Source organism: Prenolepis imparis, unplaced genomic scaffold (assembly GCF_030444845.1).
Source record: "Prenolepis imparis isolate NDT839.2.m4 unplaced genomic scaffold, iyPreImpa1.0 SCAF_4, whole genome shotgun sequence".
Lineage (NCBI taxonomy): Eukaryota > Metazoa > Arthropoda > Insecta > Hymenoptera > Formicidae > Prenolepis > Prenolepis imparis.
Genome location: NW_028141162.1, coordinates 335607 through 357125, shown reverse-complemented (window position 1 = coordinate 357125; position 21519 = coordinate 335607). Strand labels below are relative to the sequence as shown.

The following is a 21519-nucleotide window of genomic DNA, read 5'->3' as shown; positions in this document are numbered from 1 at the left end:
CACCACAAACGCACATTTCCAATCACGAGTATTTTCCACTTTTATCGTATGAAAACCATTCCCTCGGGCAGATTCCAATTTGATCCGCCGTTCGCAGCTTTCCCTTAATGATCCGCAACTGTTTCCCAACTCTTATATAGGCATTCAGAAATGTCGGACCAAATACCAACACATCAATAATTTTCCTCGACGTGATATAAAATTAGAACATTAACTTTTATATATGCAGTTTTCGATGCTTATAACATTTACGACGATTTTTTTTATCATTTGATGCAGTAATTTCAATTGACGTTAAATTGTGTTGATTAAAAATAATTAAAAAATGTTTTCAATATTTTTCAAAAGTTATTTTTTTATTAAAAATTATTAAAGAAATATTATATCAATAGAACATATTTGTATACGAATATCAATTTTTCGATACTTTATTGTGCTTAATTTGGTTTCACATAACGCGCGAGGATTAAGACAAGTATATTAAAAGTTTCATTTCGACACATTTAGGTACAAATGGGAAATCATATTGACGTATGGACGTAGGAGTGTGGATCCAGTTATCTCTTGAAAAGCTAATATTAGAAATGTCAAATTTATTCGTGTAATCGCGATTCGGTCATTGTACGCGTTACATTAGAAGCGAGTGACGCAATGGACTTTCCGGCTGTTTCTAAATTTATTGCGAGTTTTCTTGCGATAGTTTCTATCGTACCGTGCGATCTATCGAACAGAGAATAGAGGAGCAATCGCATAGTGGTGCGAATCGCGTACATTGGTCGAGAATTCTTTTTGCAGAACTCGTTTTTTCTCTTTGTTTTTTACGGTTCTATCGATTTCGGATTTAAATAATTCGAGAAAGAAAACGATCGACGCGAGTAAAGTTTAAAGCAGAGTTCTATCGCCGCATTATTACGCACCGGTCCTTTTTACGAGTCACATGAGTGATTGTTTCGCTCGCGACAGATGCGCACACCTTTCGAAAAATCGTTAAAATCGATATACGCGCTGCCGCTCAAGCTCGCTCAAAGTTGGAAAGTTTCGTGATGCAGTGATCCGGAGAGACAGTGGTGCGCTCGCCTCTCATTTCACGAAGGAAATGGATAAGGACAGGCATGTACAAGGTAAGAGCTATTTCGGACGCTGTTCTTATTTCTGAACACTATCAATGATGACCTCTCTTTTGAGCCGTCACGTATCATGCGTTTAATAGAGACGAGTTTTCCACCTTTTGTTTCTCGTTCCTTTTTCTCGTGTCCTACGCTTCCTGAGATTTAAGCGCAAGATAAATGTTCTTTTCCCCGAGAGAATTATTCCGTTTCGACGAATCCTCTTTGCCATCGTGCGCTATCTACCTACCGTCACGGCGTAATGCGGGGGATCCCATTGTTTTTATTTTAACGCGCTGTCTGAAGCATCTCTCAATATCTAGTCTTTAATCTTAATCTTAGGTAGGTATTCTTTAGCTAGTTCTTGGGTATTTCTTTAACAAATCGAAAAACAAGAGTTGAAATTAAAAGTAAAAATTTTTTTCAACGCATATACATATAGTGTACCATATTCGCCGTAACTTTCGTAGAACGTAAAACACATCTACAATGCTGCAAAACCGTGTCGTATATTTGTACAGAAAATATGATATTTTTACACGTTTCACAGTACTGGTTTTTGAGTAATAGGGAATCGATTCTATTTTGTGTACATGTGTGTGCGCGCGTATGTGTGCAGTGGTGTACGTCGAAATAAACACATTTCAATTGTTCCTGCTTGCGGTTAAGAGATTTTAGACTTGCAAATGAGACCGTTGAAAGCGCTGGCGATCGTGAGAAAGTTATTGAATAGTCGGCACTTTTCGGGATCGTTCGATCGACTCGTACCAATCAACGATGAATTCGGAACGTTGTAACAGCCCGTCGTAGAAACTGTCGAGACGAAACTTGTTTCCGAAATTAGCTTGCTCTCATGATTTTGCATGCACAAATTAAATTATACACCCCCGCTTTCACGAGCATTGAACAAAGATCGCTCTGCGATAGCTCCAGAAACGAATTTCGCACGATTGTAGAGAGCTAGCTTTTACGGAGGATTATATCTAGCAAAACGCTTCCGTGGAGGATTGAACAAAATCATCGTAGATTTCCCGATGATTGAATATAGCATTTTCTCATGTCAAAACAGATAGTCAATTTTTCTCAAAAATATCGTGAGCATTGAACGTATAGACGTTCTTTTTGTGAGATTATCTCGCATTCTATCCGTTTGCTTGTTTAGATCAAACAATAGTTTTTTCAATCAGAATTACTCTGTTATCGATTTATTTGGTCATTTTATATCGGTTAACGGACAGAATCATACGTGAAGTAATCCGTTCATTTGTGTTAATTATAGAGAAACATCGATATATATATATATATATATATATATATATATATATATATATATTGTGTTAATTATCGAAAAACATCGATATATACACACACATATATATATATATATATATATATATATATATATCGATGTTTTCGATAATTAACACAATATATATATATATATATATATATATATATATATATATTACATAGCGAGGTATATATTATTTCGACGGAAATAGCGTTATTTTTTATTGTTCCCCCCTCCCCTCTGTAATTAAACGTGTTTAATTATAAGCTTGTAAATGTAGCAACGGCAGAAAATATGACAAATTCAAACGTCGTAGGTTATTTATATCTCAATCAGATAATCCCCTCAATTCTGTGTTAAAAGAATCGTTTTATTCTCGTTTTATTCTCGGAACCTGTAATAAAGGATATAAAAATGCATTTCTTTCATCGTTCAATTTTATTGGAGATATACTCATAAGAATTAAGAAAGAGAGAGGTAGAGAGAGTACTTTGAAACTCGACTGACAAACTAACGGAAATACTTGCGAATCATTAATTTTTTGCATCTAAATTTAAAAAAAAATTACTTAAATTGATACAAAGAGTTTACATCTATTTGCTACTACTGTTCGCATCATTTACATAATACACTTTGATTCTCGGAAATATTCTGGGATTTTTAATTATTGTTTAAATGTTTGCTTTCTTCCAAAGAGTAAAACTACATTAGTATAGTGACAAAATAATTTTGTCGTTTCAAGTTAGGAGATAGTTAAAAATTTTGACATAGGTATATTGCGGAATATTCTCTTAATATACACATCTACTTTTATATTCTCAATTTAGTAGGATCCGCACCGGCAAATTATTTTGGGGGATGTTTCTCGATCACGAATGTGTCTATATCGATAGTTGTGAGTTGCAGATATGCAATTCTTTCTGTCGTGTGCGAAAAATTTATAGGTGGAAACATTTTTTATCGACTTTTTCAATTTAATGTCACATAATAAAACAATGCCGTATGTACTAATGATGCTCGTGAATCTTCCTATAGTTGGTCTCAAAGCAACTATAATAGGACTTTGATAATTGTAGGAAAGTGCCGTTGAGACGTTACGCTGAGAGTTATCGAATTGCTCCAATTAACCGCAGTCAACTTGGCGTGCAACGTATTAATTTTCCGACAATTTTTTTTTGTATTGCTTTAATTTTAACTGAGTCAAATTAACGCGAGATTATAACAATCGAGACTAAAAATAAAAATAATACACGAAAACAAATAAAATGTTGAGAGTTGAGCTAGAAGATTGAACGCGCTGGCTTTTGATACAGATATCGGAAATACGATATCTCTTCTAGTAATGAAAACTATAACGAAAATTGTATTTCCGAGAAAGCGAAGTAATATGAAATATCGAGATGTTAGAATGAGATATTGTCGAGAGTGCTTCGCAATTGATGGCGATCAATTTGATGGATGAAATATTAATTTACTCTCGAGCGCCGTTAATATATTATCCTATATGTGATATTATAATATAATCAAATGATACTAATGCGATTGCAATTATCGAGGTTTTATTATAGTTAAAGATATTTTCTCTAATAAAATTCCGATAATTAAGGCGTTAACTATAGCTTTATACTTTTGATACATCAAAATATATACAAACTAAATTATATACAAAATATATTACACAATAACAACATTTGCCACAATTTTCGGTAATTATGTTTAAAAAGCGCGCACAATCATATTTATTTTTGGACATTCGGTAAATTATAAAAAAATATTAGTTATTGGTCACATTTTTCATCTTTTGATTGGCTTATTTTGAATAATGCGAAAGACCCCGCATGTTATCAAATGCGATTATGGATTATTCAAACCTTTGTAAATCACTAACACAATCACATAAATGGTAATTGGTATGTACATATACATATATACCGCAAAAAGCATAGTATCCGCATACGCATTTGTTACAATAATTAATGCGTTAATTAACATTATATTCATAATATAACTTATACCATTCATTATTGTATTTATAATAATCATAGCGACCAATAAAATATGCAAATGTATCTTTTTTACTGTAGATGAAATCTTTTTACGAATCTCTTGTACGAAATATATAATTGTCATTTTAATTAAATATTTTAACTTAATCCATGTGAAAATTTAATAACATATATATATGTTATTAAATTTTCACATGGATTAAGTTAATATTCAAAATATAAGTTGTATTCAAAATATTAAGGTTAAAATATTTGCAAGGGAGGGTTTTAACCCCCCCATATGTATGTGCATATCGCTCGCAAAATGATAACACTGTCAAATTTTATATATAAAATCATTATTATTATATTTACCGTTAGCTTCAATCACTGGCGGATCCTTGGGGGGGGGGGGGGGTTAAAACCCTCCCTTGCAAATTAAAAGAAACAGTTTTGCTGAATTTGTTTAAAAAATATAAATAAAGAAAAACAAACATTAAAGAGCTATCGACGTCAGGATCCGCTAGTGTGTATATAATATATAAGTATAAGATACACTGTAAATTATACTCATTACGCATTCAAGGAGTTAAGTATAGATTAAGTCAGACATAGGACGAAATGATGAGATCATTTCATTGCACGAACATAATTAGGTGAAATTCTTTTTATATCTATATAATATATATACCAGGTGTCCCATTTTAAAGGACCCAGTCAAATATCTCATTGTCAGAAACACTGTGTTAAATCGAAAAATGTTTCCTACAAAAGTTGTAGGGTTTCGAGGGGGACATAACATAGTAATATTCATTTGTGAAGGTTAACCTTAAGTGAAGGTGAGAATGAATTTTGAAGAAAATAAAAAAATGCTTCAGATAAAAGTTGTTCAAATTAATTAGTAGAAAAAGATGTTATAATAAAAAATATGGGTTTCCATTTAAAAAATTTATTCTCACCTTCACTTGATCTTGGAGACGCCGCCCAAGGTCATATTAATATTACTATGTTATGTCCCCCTCGAAACCCTACAACTTTTGTAGGAAACATTTTTTGATTTAACGCAGTGTTTCTGAGATATTTGAGTGGGTCCTTTAAAATGAGACACCCGGTATAATATATATTATATCTGTATATAATATACATATATCAGTGCTGGAATTTATTTGCAACTTTCGGCCGAATTTCTTGATTCACGCCTACTGCTCCCCTCTTACTGCTCGCGCCTTAGCAACGCGTCGCCGGACGCTCGTTATTATATTTTTGATACGTACTACATACATTCCTAAAACAATATCGCGCTTCTTGGTTACGAGCGTCTGGCGACGCGTTGCTAAGGCGCGAGCAGTAAGAGGAGAGCAATAGGCGTGAATCAAGAAATTCGGCCGAAAGTTGCTATATATTATATAGCTAGATACAAAGAATTTCGCCTAATTATTTTCGTACAACAAAATTATCTCATCATTTCGTTCTATGTCTGACTTAATCTATACTTAATTCCTTGAATGCGTAATGAGTATAATTTACAGTGTATCTTATACATACATATTGTATATATTATATAGATATAAAGAATTTCGCCTAATTATTTTCGTGCATGAAATTATCTCATTATTTCATCCTATGTCTGACTTAATCTAAACTTAACTCCTTGAATGCGTAATGAGTTTAATTTACAGTGTATCTTATACATACATATTGTATATATTATATAAAGATATAAAGAATTTCGCCTAATTATTTTCGTGCAACGAAATTATCTGATCATTTCGTCGTATGTCTGACTTAATCTAAACTTAACTCCTTGAATGCGTAATGAGTATAATTTACAGTGTATCTTATACATACATATTGTATATATTATATAGATATAAAGAATTTCGCCTAATTATTTTCGTGCATGAAATTATCTCATTATTTCATCCTATGTCTGACTTAATCTAAACTTAACTCCTTGAATGCGTAATGAGTTTAATTTACAGTGTATCTTATACATACATATTGTATATATTATATAAAGATATAAAGAATTTCGCCTAATTATTTTCGTGCAACGAAATTATCTGATCATTTCGTCGTATGTCTGGCTTAATCTAAACTTAACTCCTTGAATGCGTAATGAGTATAATTTACAGTGTATCTTATACATACATATTGTATATATTATATAGATATAAAGAATTTCGCCTAATTATTTTTGTGCAACGAAATTATCTTATCATTTCGTCGTATGTCTGACTTAATCTAAACTTAACTCCTTGAATGCGTAATGAGTATAATTTACAGTGTATCTTATACATACATATTGCATATATTATATATACATATATAAAGAATTTCGTCTAATTATTTTCGTGCATGAAATTATCTCATTATTTCATCCTATAGATACACTGTAAATTATACTCATTACGCATTCAAGGAATTAAGTTTAGATTAAGTCAGACGTACGACGAAATGATGATAATTTCGTTGCATGAAAATAATTAGGCGAGAAATTCTTTATATCTATATAATATATACAATATGCATGTATGTATAAGATACATTGTAAATTATACTCATTACGCATTCAAGGAGTTAAGTTTAGATTAAGTCAGACATAGGACGAAATGATAATTTCGTTGCATGAAAATAATTAGGCGAGAAATTCTTTATATCTATATAATATATACAATATGCATGTATGTATAAGATACATTGTAAATTATACTCATTACGCATTCAAGGAGTTAAGTTTAGATTAAGTCAGACATACGACGAAATGATGATAATTTCGTTGCATGAAAATAATTAGGCGAGAAATTCTTTATATCTATATAATATATATATATATATATATATAATATATATATATATTATATAGATATAAAGAATTTCTCGCCTAATTATTTTCATATATATATATATATACACTGGCGGATCCTGGGGGGTTGAACCCCCCCCCCCTTGCAAATTAAAAGAAACAGTTTTGCTGAATTTGTTAAAAAAATATAAATAAAGAAAAACAAACATTAAAGAGCTATCGACGTCGTTGATTCTGGAATAAAAGCTAATCATGAAACCAAAAATATTAAATAAAATAATTTTGCAAAACCCCCACCAATTATCGACGTCAGGATCCGCTATTGGCTTCAATTATTATTTCATTTATTAGATCATACACATACACACACACAACACACACACACGTGCATATAATCTTTCCCTATATTTTATTAAAATAAAAAAAAATAGTTACGTGTGATAGAGATTTAATGAATTCTATTATTTTAATTTCCTATTGTTACGCGTAGTATACTGTTTTATAAAAAAATTCAATTTTTGCATCGTTGACGTCTTATTTAAATCACATCGTTCGCGCTTTAAAAATTATATTCTATACGGTCTAAGAAAAATCAATAATGGTGTTGAAGTTGTCCATGATGACTACCTAGTGGGCGCCAGTATTCCTTGTGAGACCTTCTTTGCGACAAAATCCGATATCTCTCTCGCTTACAGCTTACGTCGATAAATTATCCACTGTTGAAATTATATTGTCAAATCTTGTTTTGGATTTGATTATTTTTGCTCGGTGATAAAGAGAAGAAGGGGAACCGCGGCTTAAATATTAATTGGTCACACAAAGCGAGTGGTCTTATATGTTACTATCGGATTTTCTCTGCTTTTGTTATTCGAGTTTACCCTATACCAATCTTTTGTGAAAGACTTTCATATATAATCTGTATTTCTCTCTCTCTCTCTCTCTTTTTCTTTTATCCGCTTAACTTTTCTATATTCTACAACGCGCTTAACGTTAATGATTCTCTTAATGAGCTCTTTTATAGAGATCACGTTGATTTCCCACAATTTGGTTACGATCTCAGCTGCTGGCATTCTACGTATTTGCGCTATTAGAAATGTAGAAGCCTCTAAAGAGAGGGAGAGAAAGAGAGAGAAATAGAAGTGGAAAAGTGGAGAAATATTTTAATAAAGCTCGCAAACGTGCCAGCCCACGATGTCGACCGAACGATAAACTTCCAAAGAATTCGCGTTGAATCGAATTTGATCTAAGCGGACCTTGGAACGAGGTCGGGCTATTATATTGTCGAAAGATACAAAAATGTGAGAAAAAGCAACGCGCAAGAAAAATTTGCCTAGAATATATATATACGTTATTAAAAATAAAGAGCTATAAAGGTCGAATTTATAATACGGATCGTCTAATTATTTATATAAAATATTTCATTCAATATCATCTTTTACAAAAAACTTACAAATTTTTTACAAAAATTTTTTTCAAATAAGTAATATCTTTAATAATCCTCAACTGATATGCGGTCTTACGGATCATTATCTTTCTGCTCTGTTCTTTCTCTATCTTTTTTTGTTCTGATTCAATAAAATAATTATGCAAGGCATATGTTAATCAAGGATTAATTACTATGAATAATGAAATGCTTTTGAGACGTTTCTCTGTTTCTTCAATTTATTGATCAGACTTCTGTCTGTTATCATTTTTACTGTATTGTATTGTATGTTTGACTTAAGCTGCTGTATTGTATATGGCTCCCCATTCTTAGACACTACAAATGGTCGCATTTCGAGAGTACGTTTGTATTGAATCGCGAGATCTTTACATCATTCGTTTTTCAATCCGCCCACGCGAAATTGTGGATACGGGTCGTCCTGTGCCACCTACACACACGCGATATCCGCATCGAACGATTCGCAATGCGAGGTCATTTCGTAAACCGTTCTCTCGTAATCTATTTCTTTTTTTCTCTCTCTCTCTCTCTCTCTTTCTTACTCTTTTTCGGTCTCTGATTATTTATCAAAGGGATGCGTATTCTATAATTTTATTAAAAACATATCCGAGACTATCGTCATTTTTATCATTGCGAAGTAATTTGCGCCATAGATAATATAATTTTCTCCGTATCCTTGATCTTTCACACAGGGAAGACATAATTTTGAGATATACATATGTATATGTATATGTTGTTTACTGCAGCCCTGCCAAAAATACATCGTTGGCTTGAATTGCTTTGGCGCAATTCAACCGCAGAATAAAGCGAAATTAGCGAATGAATTTAATTTTAGCGATAAAATTTAATTTAATTTCATTTTATATACAAGTAATTATAGAATATATTGACAAATATATATATATATATATATATATATATATAAAATATACATATATATTGTTCGGTATACTTGCTTCGGCAATATTGAAACGATACAGAGAAGAAGCATGAACCCTATATACACAAGGATGATATGCAAAATCGTAAAGCGTATATACATACATATATTAAATATATATTTTAAATATATATATATATATGTGTATTTAAAATGTATTATAATACATATAAATCTCAAGAGCGATAAAAAGAGCTGTATATGTTAAAAAGATCTTTGCTGAAAATGGTTGATGAATAATAATTTCATAAGTCGAGAGCAAAGTTTGCAACGTCTTAGCGACATTGTTGCGTTGAAGAATTATATTCGATTTTTATTATCGTCAATTTCAATTTCTGCGAAATATTAACGATAAGATTTCTGTTCTTCCTGGCAGATTATTGCTCTTCAATGCGTTGACTTGAAAAAGAGGGGAATTATTACGCAAACAATGTAAGCTTTTAATGGATTGCATTTGTCGCATCACTGCAAAAGTCGGAGAACAATTAACGTTATTGCGAGATCTATCTCTGCGATTTACTCGAGAAGAGTATGCAAGACAATATGCAATTTTGATCGATGAATGCGCGAGTGGTCGATAATGTTTGAAAGGGTGTCAGGAGAAAACATGATGAAAATTGATTTACCGCGTTAAATTTCGCTTTTCGAGTTGGATATTTGCAAGTTTACGATGTCGCTGTGTCGTGTTTATATACCATTTATATTTTTCTCGAACTTTTTCCTTTTTTTTTACTTTATCGTCAAATTTTGAAAACTAAAAACAGTTCTGGAAGCCAAAAGCGTTCGGTAATCCCACTTCAATGTCGGATATTTTACTTGAATTTAAGCAAACATTAAACACACACACATGTATGCTACACACATATATGTATCCTTATATGTGTAAAGGCGATGCACATCTTGGGTAACAAAATATAGATAACCCAACTAGGAAGAGAATAGAAATTTGATGTACTTACATTATTTGCATTTCTTCGAAGCTCGTAAATCGTGTTTTTATGCCAAATAGAATTTTGTGAAAAATACGTATCGTCACGACTCTCTCAATTCGAAGTTGCCCGCATCTTTCTCTTACATTTATGTATGCATTTTCCGAGGTCGCCGTAGAGAGTAGCGATGCGTTTCTGTTTTGCAAATTTACGATCACCGACGCCAGTTCGTCCCCGGCGACTGAAACAGGCGACGTTATGCATATCGTCTTTATAGCGCAATCACGAATGTATACGATGCTTCTCGCCATAGTCGAGATCCATGCGCATAATGCATTTGTTGAATACGTAGGAAATGCGTAAGTAGCGCGATGAAGATTACATCAAACTTTGTTGACGTCAATCGTCGCGTCGACGAGAACTGTGCGATTTTTTAAACAGGCGTTATTTTTTCCTTCAACAAAGTTGATTCGATTATCTTGAAGAGACGAGACGTAACTCCACGATTGTCGAGAAAATTGTTACATAAAAGCGTATGAGACACACGTACCTACGCAAAAATGATATCTCGCAAAACAATGCATTAGATATTATCCTCTTTAATAACAGCATAATTCCAGAAATAACGCTACATTTATAAACAATTTCAGTTCTTAAAGTTATCTGATATATGCAACACGTGTGTGATTCGATATTTTTATTAATTATATCATATTTCAAAAATATTTTTACATTTTTAATCCGTTTATATCATTCATGAAAGTAGCGGAAAGAAGATAATAATCTTCTCCTCTCGTAGAAATTTTTTTGTATTTAATATCCATTTTTAATACATTTGATCAGAGTATTTATTTTTGAGCTAGCTATACGTGCGCGCGCGCATCATATGCAGTCGCAGTATTAAGGTCACGCAAAAGCGTATTCTATACGTTAGAATTATCGTGGTTGTGGTCGAATTCATTTTGTTAAAATAAAGAAGCAAAAACCGCGTTTTTTGCTAATTAACTGGCAGATAGCCGAGAACTGTCGAAGGAAAAATACTCGGAAAATCAAACGATTGCTGTGTCGTAGATGATGAATGGGTTGCAAAGTTATATAGACCACTGACAAATTCATTCCACAAATTCATTAATATCAGGTCAGCACTTTTACATTCATTATTGCGATGATATACAGTATTTCGTCAAATCAAATGATGAACTTTAATGATTTTTCACGATATTGTTAAACATTGTTTTTCATATAATATTTGTACATATCGCGCGTGCATTATATAGAATATAAACTGTCGTCTTTTTCGTTCGCGTAATTTATATTCCGTTCACGAGTATCGCGTTTCTATTTCCGAGATGTAAATGCAAGAAGCGGAATTTTTTTGTATAACACGCGTCGTTTATCGCGATGATATACGTTTCTGCAGTCAGCTGCGCTATACTATAGCGTTACGCGTTGCAATCACTTTAATTAAAAAATTCTCTCTCAAGTAATTTTAGACTTTCATTTATTATCTTTATCTCGAGCAAGAGGAGAAATTGTATTAAGAAAAGTATAGATAAATTGATAATGTAATTTTGATATATGATTTTACTCGTGATTTTACTCAGTGATATCAGTATTAGACGGTATTTCTCTGAGATTATCTGCTAACGTCCACTTAATAGTCATCAACCACATCATGATAAGGACACGTGCGATTGAATCAGCATTCGTAATATCCTATTAATTAGGCGCGACGGATCATCAGATCATTATTCCGATTATTCGACACCTGCAACGAGATGCACATTATATACACATACCAAGATAAAGCCAGCACGCACAATGTATTAATTTGCCTTTATCGCGTTTATCAAAGCTTATATCGATTACGAGAAGATGAACCTTGAGGTTTCAATTAGATGAGATATGATGATTTTTAAATAGAAAATGTCACGCGCCTCGAAGTATTCCCGGTTAAGCCTGTCCTTCACCGACTCCTTCGCTCGAATCTCGGTCTTTTTTCTTGCGAGAAAGATAAAGGATAGGTACCGAGAGGCCGAGGGAAATATCTCCTCGCACGACCTTCGACATCGCCGAGCGTTTCCTCGATGATAGCGCGAATCCAAACATTATCTTCCACCCTCAGTGTCTTCGTTGACGCCGCGCCGCGCCGCGCCGCTTCGTTCAATACCCTCGATCTTCATCCGTTGCCTGCATCAGGCCGTTTCTGCTGCTTCTCTTCCGTCTCTTTCCGTTCTCTTTCCTTCCTTCGATGTCACTTAACACTTTTCTTTTTTACCCACTCCAACCCTTCGTCCCGATTCGGTCCCTTTTATCACGCTCCTATCTCGTCCTATCCTCATCCAGTGTATCCCCGTTTTCGTGCATCTATATCTATCTTTGCTCATCCAACCCTTGAATTAAATTACACCCCGGAGGTCGAACGACTTTAGCCGACGAGCTATAGCTATAGGTCGGGTAGGTGATGCGCACGTCTTATCGGCCTCTTCAACCGCAATGATACCGCCATTCATTGTCTAGTTGGTCGCACATTTTTATATTAGCCGTCAATACGCGCTTGTCACTATATATATATTTTTTTCTTAATTTGTTTGCCTCATTTAAACCATTATTAATATCTATCAATTTTAGCGAACAGCTATATTTCGTATCCCATATTTTTATGTGGTGATAATATTTTTATCTAAAGTAAATAAAACTTGTGTGATTTTATAATTTTGTAAAAAGACAAGGAAAAGGAAAAATTATTATTTTATAAAATAATATGTAAATAGAGAATATAAAAAAAGTCATTGTAGTGCGATAAATCAATAATCGGATTTAATATTCAATAAAAAAATCTGCACTTTTTTATTTTAGGTATTGCTGACATTTGATTGATAAATGGTAGCGGAGGGACAATATATGTCGTGAAAGGGTAGATGTATAATTAATAGTTATACATATAATTTAGGATATACAATAAACTATAGTTTAAGCGACTGAATTTATCTTTAACAGTCCATCTTCTACAGTCACAAAATTGCATACTCGTTTAATAATCTTCAAGAGGTGTGCAAACAACTTTTCGTACAGGGTTGTTGAGATAGAAGGTGTTACACGTGAATGAGGGTTACGTTTTGTCCTATAAACGTTAGATCGATACTAGCAAGAATAGTGGGTGGGCAGGATGTAGCCGAAAGGAGAATCCGGTCGTTGAACGAATTCTGCCGTCTTATGCGACTCTGGAGAAATATTTTTCGATCGTACCTTTTTTATATGTCGCATTTATTAGCGACCTTCCTTGGCACTCAAACAAGCGACGACCAAGTCAAGGTGAATCGTTAAAATTTCTGGCAATTGCGCCGCGTGCTATTTTCTAAACGAATTATTTCCCTGCGATCCTCGCTACGATTTACGCAACTCGAATGCATCTCGATAATAATAATCGAGCCCGTTCATAGAGCGGCGTGCTAATAACGCCAAGTGCTATTTCAATCTAGAAGCTCGAGTGCATCTTCGTGAGTAGATTAAGTCCCTTGAAATTTATGCGCCGAATATAATTCGCGCCTTACAAATACATTGCTTTAACACCAAGAATTTAAAAAAAAAAAAAAAAAAAAAAAAAAAAAAATGTTATTTCTAATTTATCAGTACTTTGTGTAAGTTTTATGTTTAGTATATATGCATTAATACATATAAATGCGATAATATTGTATTACACGATGCAAATTGCAGAAAATTTAACTACTTGAAATGTATTTTGTTGCGCTTGCCATTCACAATTTTAACGATTTTATACGAAATTTCCTGGAAATTTCATTCAAATAGATAAATTTGAAAAGCATCGAAATAGCAATTTGTAAAAGCTGTCGTTGTCGAAATCTAAAATCAATGATTTCCTCATGTGGGAAGCAGTGATTCGTTTTATCAGTCGGGGAGATTCAATGCGCCGTTCTCTTGAAAAGATGAAAGATTCGTTCTTTACATTCGTCTTTACAGAAAAGTTCACGAAAGGTGCATACACTCGCGAATTTCTCGCGAGGGACCGGAGGGTGTTGGCGCGCATCCCCCGCGTTCATTCTCGTTCTCTTTTCCGCCTTGTAGCCCTAGTATACGTAGACGTGCTTACGTGGATTGGCTTTCGTCGAGCCACAGCACCGCACGCTTGCGCGAGATTTTCGAGGCGAGCTTTCGAGCCGCGTCCGAGTCGCATCGCGGACCGGGGCACGTGGAGTCGCGTCCGCGAACTCACATCAGGAAAAGCTCCGTATTTTCGACGTCGGCCTTTTCTTTCGATCGCGTCGTTGTCCCTTACTTGTGCGCGCGTCATTTTTAAATATAATATTGATTTTAAAAATCTTACTCTAATCACATTCGCGCGACGCAACAGTTATCGAGTCGATATCGAATAAATGTGTGCCTTCTTCTTTTTTTCTTTTGCGTTTACGTGTGATGAATGATACGAGATCGAATTTGTTGGTAATCAACAATGTGCGAGTTAGTGAAGTGTCGGACATGAAGAAAAATAGCGTGCTTATAAAATAATCAAAAATTATTACGCTTCGTGTATGCATTCTTGATTTTTTTTATAAAACGTATAATTTTAGCTTTTATAGTTGTGTGTCATTTTGTGCTTCTTGCGATAATTATGATAATTAAGATACCAAGTTTATTTTCTTGTAACTTTATAAGCAAAGCATTTGTACTTTGCTACAATATTTCTTCTGTCGATTGGATTAAGAAAAAACGGATGTATATAATTTTTTATTTTATATATGTATATATAATAATTATTAGAGTCTATGATTTTTTATAATTTACATAGTAAAATTTTTCTGCATTTTCGGACAATGAGAAAACATAGACGCATAGTTTCATTACATAAGCAGGAAATGCATTAATTATGAATGTGCACTCCAGTAAATTTAATATGAATATAATACGTACATCGTGGATATATGAAAATGGTAACATTGGTACATTGTGGATTCATTAAAAGAATAATATTTTTTTGTATAAATTTAATATTTTGCCATGTGTCTATTGTTTATTTAAAAAGCGAGTATTCATGTATATATTTATACATTACATATCTATATATGTATAGATTTACATATACGGAGCGAGATGAATTCTTTTTTTTCTCTTTCTCTTGTTTTCGAACATTGAGAAGATAATTTAAAAGCTGTCAACAAACATATAAAATTAATATCTTTGACCATAAGAATTATGAAGAAACGGATGTTGATCGACTCGATATTTAAAATAGAATGCTCAACAAATTTGCTAAATAATTAAAATAATAACGCGATTATAAAGGATTTTTGTATAAAGAGCGGCGAATTGATTTAATTGCAATCGCGCGAATAATCTTGACGCAAACACAATAACCACTGAGCTCGAAAGTTGTTACCGCAACAATGACGAAACATCACATCTCTCTCGTTCGTTTCAATTTTATTGTCTCGCCTATCATTACTACATTCGACCTAAATTAGCACACAGTTGAAAGTGGAGCTTTGTCTCATTACGCGAATTAAATTTTTTTAAAACGACAATCAGCTTGACGCTATAAGAATTCGACTTTTCATTCGATAACGCGCTCTTTGTATTCAACACTATATGTCGTCGTATTTACGTTATATGATCTAGTCTTACGCTTGAAGGCGTTAACCTAATTTCATTTGTATTAGAAAATCCGATTATAGCAAAGCAATGAATTCTATAAATCGGAAACATGAATACATAAATAGAAAGAGAGAGAGGGGGGAGGGAGAGAAATGGGAAGGTTCTCATTGTCAGTAAAAACCTGAGTTTAATTAGATTCCTGACATACTTCTTGTTTGTATCATCGTGGATACATTTAATATACAGAAATGTGTCCGCTTTCCGGTTCTCCAAAATGTACCATAACTGATGTAACGCGTGATAAATTTCTCGGCGAACGCGAGGACAGCGAGCGTCGGGAGATTTTCCTGCTCGTTCTGCGGAATGTAGTGGAAATTCAAATTGGCTCGGAAAGACGTGAAAATGTGGATATCTTTTCAGGTATTTGTATCTTTTGTGCGCAGACATGTCTCTCTCTTTCTCTCTTTCTCTCTCTCTCCCTCACACACACACACACACACGCACACTCCCGATCGTAAATTCTGTAATAAAATTAAAAAAAAAGAGAAACATGTCGGCATGCGCGCGTGTGATTGGCGATATCGTTTACAAAAATGATCGAGTCTCCCAGCGGTGCAATTGACTCGTTTTCCTTTTTTGTCGTGATAGGGATCACGAGATAAAACGAGATACAAGATAGCGGAAGCAACGAGCGAAGAGGAAGAGACGAGTTTATTGGTATCGGGCTCGCGATATGAATTTGACGCTACAGGACGTATCGACTAAATTGATCGAATCGCAATTTCAAATCGCGATAATTTATGCCTCTCTATGATACGCATCTATTAGATCGCGTGCACCTGTTTTTATCTCTAAAGTTTCTTAGCCCTTTGTTATGTATGCGGTATTAACCTAAATATATATACAATTGTATGCTAATGTAATCCTAGTGTCGAAGGTTGGTCTATAAGATTACTTTAGAGCAGCTTATTTAACATAATTTTCATTTCGAATAATTGATTTTCATCTTATTTTGTATCTTGTATATTTGATTATATTATTCTTATCTGAAAATCATCTCAATAGTATGAAAAGATAACAAAAATAATTTTAATTCCGATTATTTTAAAATAATCTGTTACCTTTTTATTTTAGTTTTTGAAATTTTAAAAAAATAAATTTATAAATCTGTGATTTGCTAATCTAACTGTAAAATGTAAATTAAATTTAACTGTTGTTTTACGTTTTTTAACAGTAGAGGACAATCACTTTCGTGATTTGAAATAAGCTTTGCTTAGTTTATACACACGAATAATATCGTTATTTCATTAATATAATAGCTGCCGCGCGATAACAATATCGCGGATGACCCTATAATACATTCAATATAAATTGGATTATTTTAAGGCACAAACGTTACAAAATATATGAATACTCGTAACCTTGTAGTATCTTGAGACTACTTTAAAAATATCAATTCCTGCATATATGTATACATATGCAGTATGAAAATATAGATTTTTATTGTGAACGCAAAATTATATTTTGCTGATATGAAACCCTTGCATAGAAATGTTAGCTTTTTCCGTTGGTAAACTACATCAATTTTCAATAAATTGAAAATCTGTCGATATATATATACTAATCCGTTACGTCTATTCCATCTTTTCGCACTATAATGTAGAAATTATATCCCTAGATTATGGAATTGAAATTTTTGTTTGCAATCAAATGATTATGTGTTGATTGCACGGATTTTTGGATTAAATTTTATTTACAAAAAATTTTCTAATTTATAGAGAAAATTAAAACCTTAGTGCTCTTGTGTGTACTCGAGAAAAGATTTTACGAAATAAATTTACTTAACACGACAAAATTAGAAGTGACTACTTTAAGAAGCGAGGCAAGATGATTTGAGTGCGCGTCGTAGCAAGAGATAAATAAGAGAGCGACTACTTTCGCTCGAGAAGAATAAATCCCGCAATTGATGCAATTGTGATCGCAATTGGGATCGTCAAGATTAAGATCTGTGATTGAGAACTAACAGTGCGAGAAACTGTATTCATGCGCGAATCATGCGCGCATCCAACGGCTAAAGTTGCTCCAAGCGCTTGTCTGCTTGGTCGCCGGGAGGCGAGGCGAGAAGATTGCGATTACATTTCCTTTACGCCTGAGAAATGAGCCAGAGTGAAAGGCACGTAAAGTACGGCCCGAAGGGCCCATCTCCGCCTCCGCCGCCGCCACCCCCTTTACCGAAACTTCCTGTTTATTCGCACCAAAAACTCTTCAAGAAATGCAAGAGTGCCACGTTTCAGCTGGATGGCGCGACGTATACGATAGGTAATTCTGTTACCCGACTTATATTTTTTTATACTTATTACATCTCAATTAGCAACTGTTCAAAAGAGAGAGAGAGAGAGAGATATATAAAATAGTTTGGTTAATATATCAAATATACCAACATATCGATATATAGTTAACAAGATGTCTTGTGTTTAAATTTCCCAATTACAATTTCATTCTAATTATTCTTTCAATGATTATATATTATTCGTTAATAGTAAAAGTAGAGTAGAGAATCAGAGTGCACATTTACTTATTTTTATAAAAAGTGTATTACGATTTACTATTAATAATTAATGCGTCTAATTTTCATATTATCAATCCACATAATAATTATAGATATAATTTTTACATTATCATCATGCAAATATCCGTTGTATATTATACAAACTTATTGCGTAAACAGCGTTCTCAGGTGCACGTTGCAGCAAGAATGTAGGTGTCGATGCGACAAAGAGTTTTGTTCCGTCAACTATCGAATAGACGCAGAGTCTTTTATAGGATCGTTCCGATCCAATATTATGCTAAACGTTACGTATGTAAAACGTAGAATTCATTGATCCGCGAACAATAGTCGCTAAATCGAGAGAGACTTTAATTTACAATTTATTCCAAGCATGTGTCATCTATTCGCCTAGCGTGGAATTTTGAGTACAAAGAAAATTAAGAGAAAGATTAGCTCGAGAAAAATTAGTTTTATTGAAAATACAGATTCTTAAATAAATTTACAATTAGATTATTACGTGTCCGTAAATGTCTGTCTTATGCTGGACTGATTTACAAATCGTGATGAGAAAATAATAAGAAAAAAATAGATATATTCTAAATCTCATATATATATTAAAAAAGATCTATTATATCCATAATGTTTCATATTTTATCACAATTTTTAAAAATATTTAATATATGCCATTTAATAAACGATGGATCTGGCTACATAAATCTTTATCGTGTATACGATCTCATAGAGAAACTCATACCAGGGGCACAGATAATATGAATTTAGAATTTAAGCATTACCTTCGGGCCATGTCCAAAGAAATTCTAGTAGGCAACCGCTATATCGGAAAGTAGTTATGAAGAAAGGTCGCGTGAGAAAGGAAGTGAAGAGGCGAATAAAGCGAAACAAAGTCGACGTCGAGTGTATCACGGGTCACGTCTTTTCGTGGAGAGTTTTCGCAAGATGCCAAGCCAGTGAAAAGATAAATTCGCTATGGCTCGAATGCGCGAAAACAGAATTTAAAGACACTCGGTGCCGAGAGTTTGCCGCGTTTTGCAAACATTTATTGTACCGTAAAATAAGATATTCGCCCAGGGTTATATCGTTGCTGCCTATTTTCTGTCATATACAGTTTATTATTTGCTTAAGACGCAGCACACAGATTTATACTCCATTGTGTTTCAACGCACGTTGGAAATATTCTTTTACAAAGAAACGTTTGAACGATTGTTGTATAGACAAATCGTTCTCGAAACACATTACGAATTTCTCGCCGCGAGAGTATCATTTCTGAATCAAATTATTTTCTTTACAATGTGTCGCGCGTGCAAATGCCATCGCAAATAATAAGCGCCAGACGCGAAATATTAAATGTACAATGTGAAGTATAAAGCTAATTAATCACACAAAGTCGTTGTCCCGGCATTTTACTAAAACTTTAGCTCCCTCATGCCATTTTACAACAAAAAAATGCTCTTTGATGTTAACGGTGCTTTACGCGCGTGTGCATACAAATATATATATATGCAACCGTTTTATTATCTTTAAATTTTATTGTCAGTGTAATATATTTATACGTATATGTGTTTTATATACATATATATTTATACAGTTGATTGTATCACGCGCATCAGTTCAAATGATCAACGACAATTCAATCGTTCCACATACATATATGTGCAATTTTCTCTTTGTTATTTTCTACTGGAAATTGCAGAAAAGCATGCAACGATTGTAGAAATTATTACGATACGTTTGATACACTCGTCAAAAAGTTACTGACGTATTCGCCATGAGTTTTCTACAATTGCACAAATTCGATCGCATAAACGGCCGATCGAGCGTATTTATTTATTATCACGAAAAGGAGTAACGATAATAAGTAATCCGCGACATGTTCTTGTACGATAAGAATGTGCACAGTTCTTACATATATATATATATATATATATATGTATAACGTTTATACTAGTATTCTTCTTATCTATTTGGTACCGCACGCAAATCCAGCTTGGTCACGACATCTCAAGAATGGGCTTAAATATTGATTTCCAATTTCTGTTACGGGTGGCGTGCTATTCTTATCATTTAGACGAATATACCGGTGCGTCTCGTGCTTTTCCGGTTGGTATCGGTTTGTATAGTCCTTTCTTTAGAAAACGATAATAGCAACATCTCTTTCCGTGTAGACGAATATTTTTCGCCGACCTTATTTTTATATACACTGGATGGAACACGCGAAACATATTTCTTCCTCATTAGATATGTGTGTGAAACTACGGAAATATGTATATTGGAAGTGAGTTCCGTTTTTCAAGTAAATTCGATAAGCAGTCGAGCAATCGTAAATATCGCTCCAGCCTTTGAATGCTGTAGGATTCCCGCAAGCATAGGATTTTAATAAAAGCATCTTTTTTACTTTTAGCTTTCTTACGCTACCTCCTTATAATATTTGCGGAATATTCGATATATTATTTGTTTTCACCGGGAGATGCAAAAGAAGCTTTTTATTTTGTGCAGTTGATTCGGAAAATTATCTATACTTCTGATGAGCAAGCAAATAAATGATATTATTATGAGATTACTTTAGCTTTTATCAAAATGATGGCTTAAGATGCGACAAAGAGTTGCATCTTCTTATAATTTTACAGAAATATAGTATATGAGAAAGAAAAAGAAAGAGAAAGAAATATATTTTGATCTCTGAATATTTATTAGTTAAAAATATCACGATATTTTACAGTACTTTATAAGCAAATCATTACGGATTCAATCGCTTTTAATTTCTAAATAATCAGAGATATCAGTGCTCGTTTTTGTCAGTTTACGGTCCATTAATAATATATTAGTCTGGTTTCACTAGAGCCGT

The 21519-nt window shown here is 33.4% G+C and overlaps 1 protein-coding gene across 5 annotated transcripts in view; it reads left to right on the top strand.

Annotated features, from left to right (window-relative positions):
- Positions 1-21519, top strand: part of LOC145935702 (dual specificity calcium/calmodulin-dependent 3',5'-cyclic nucleotide phosphodiesterase 1A) — a 106454-nt gene that overhangs the window by 11012 nt on the left and 73923 nt on the right. The window contains exons 1-2 of one of the 5 annotated variants that reach the window (XM_083037239.1): positions 14279-15010; positions 17887-18427. The exons of 2 other annotated variants lie outside the window; for them this stretch is intronic. In XM_083037239.1, the coding sequence (XP_082893365.1) occupies positions 18265-18427 (163 nt within the window). In that variant the 5' untranslated portion in view covers positions 14279-15010; positions 17887-18264. Of the gene's footprint in view, positions 1-507; positions 1122-14278; positions 15047-17886; positions 18428-21519 lie in introns of those variants that run through there. 2 more of the 5 variants (XM_083037238.1, XM_083037243.1) reach the window with 2 other exon arrangements.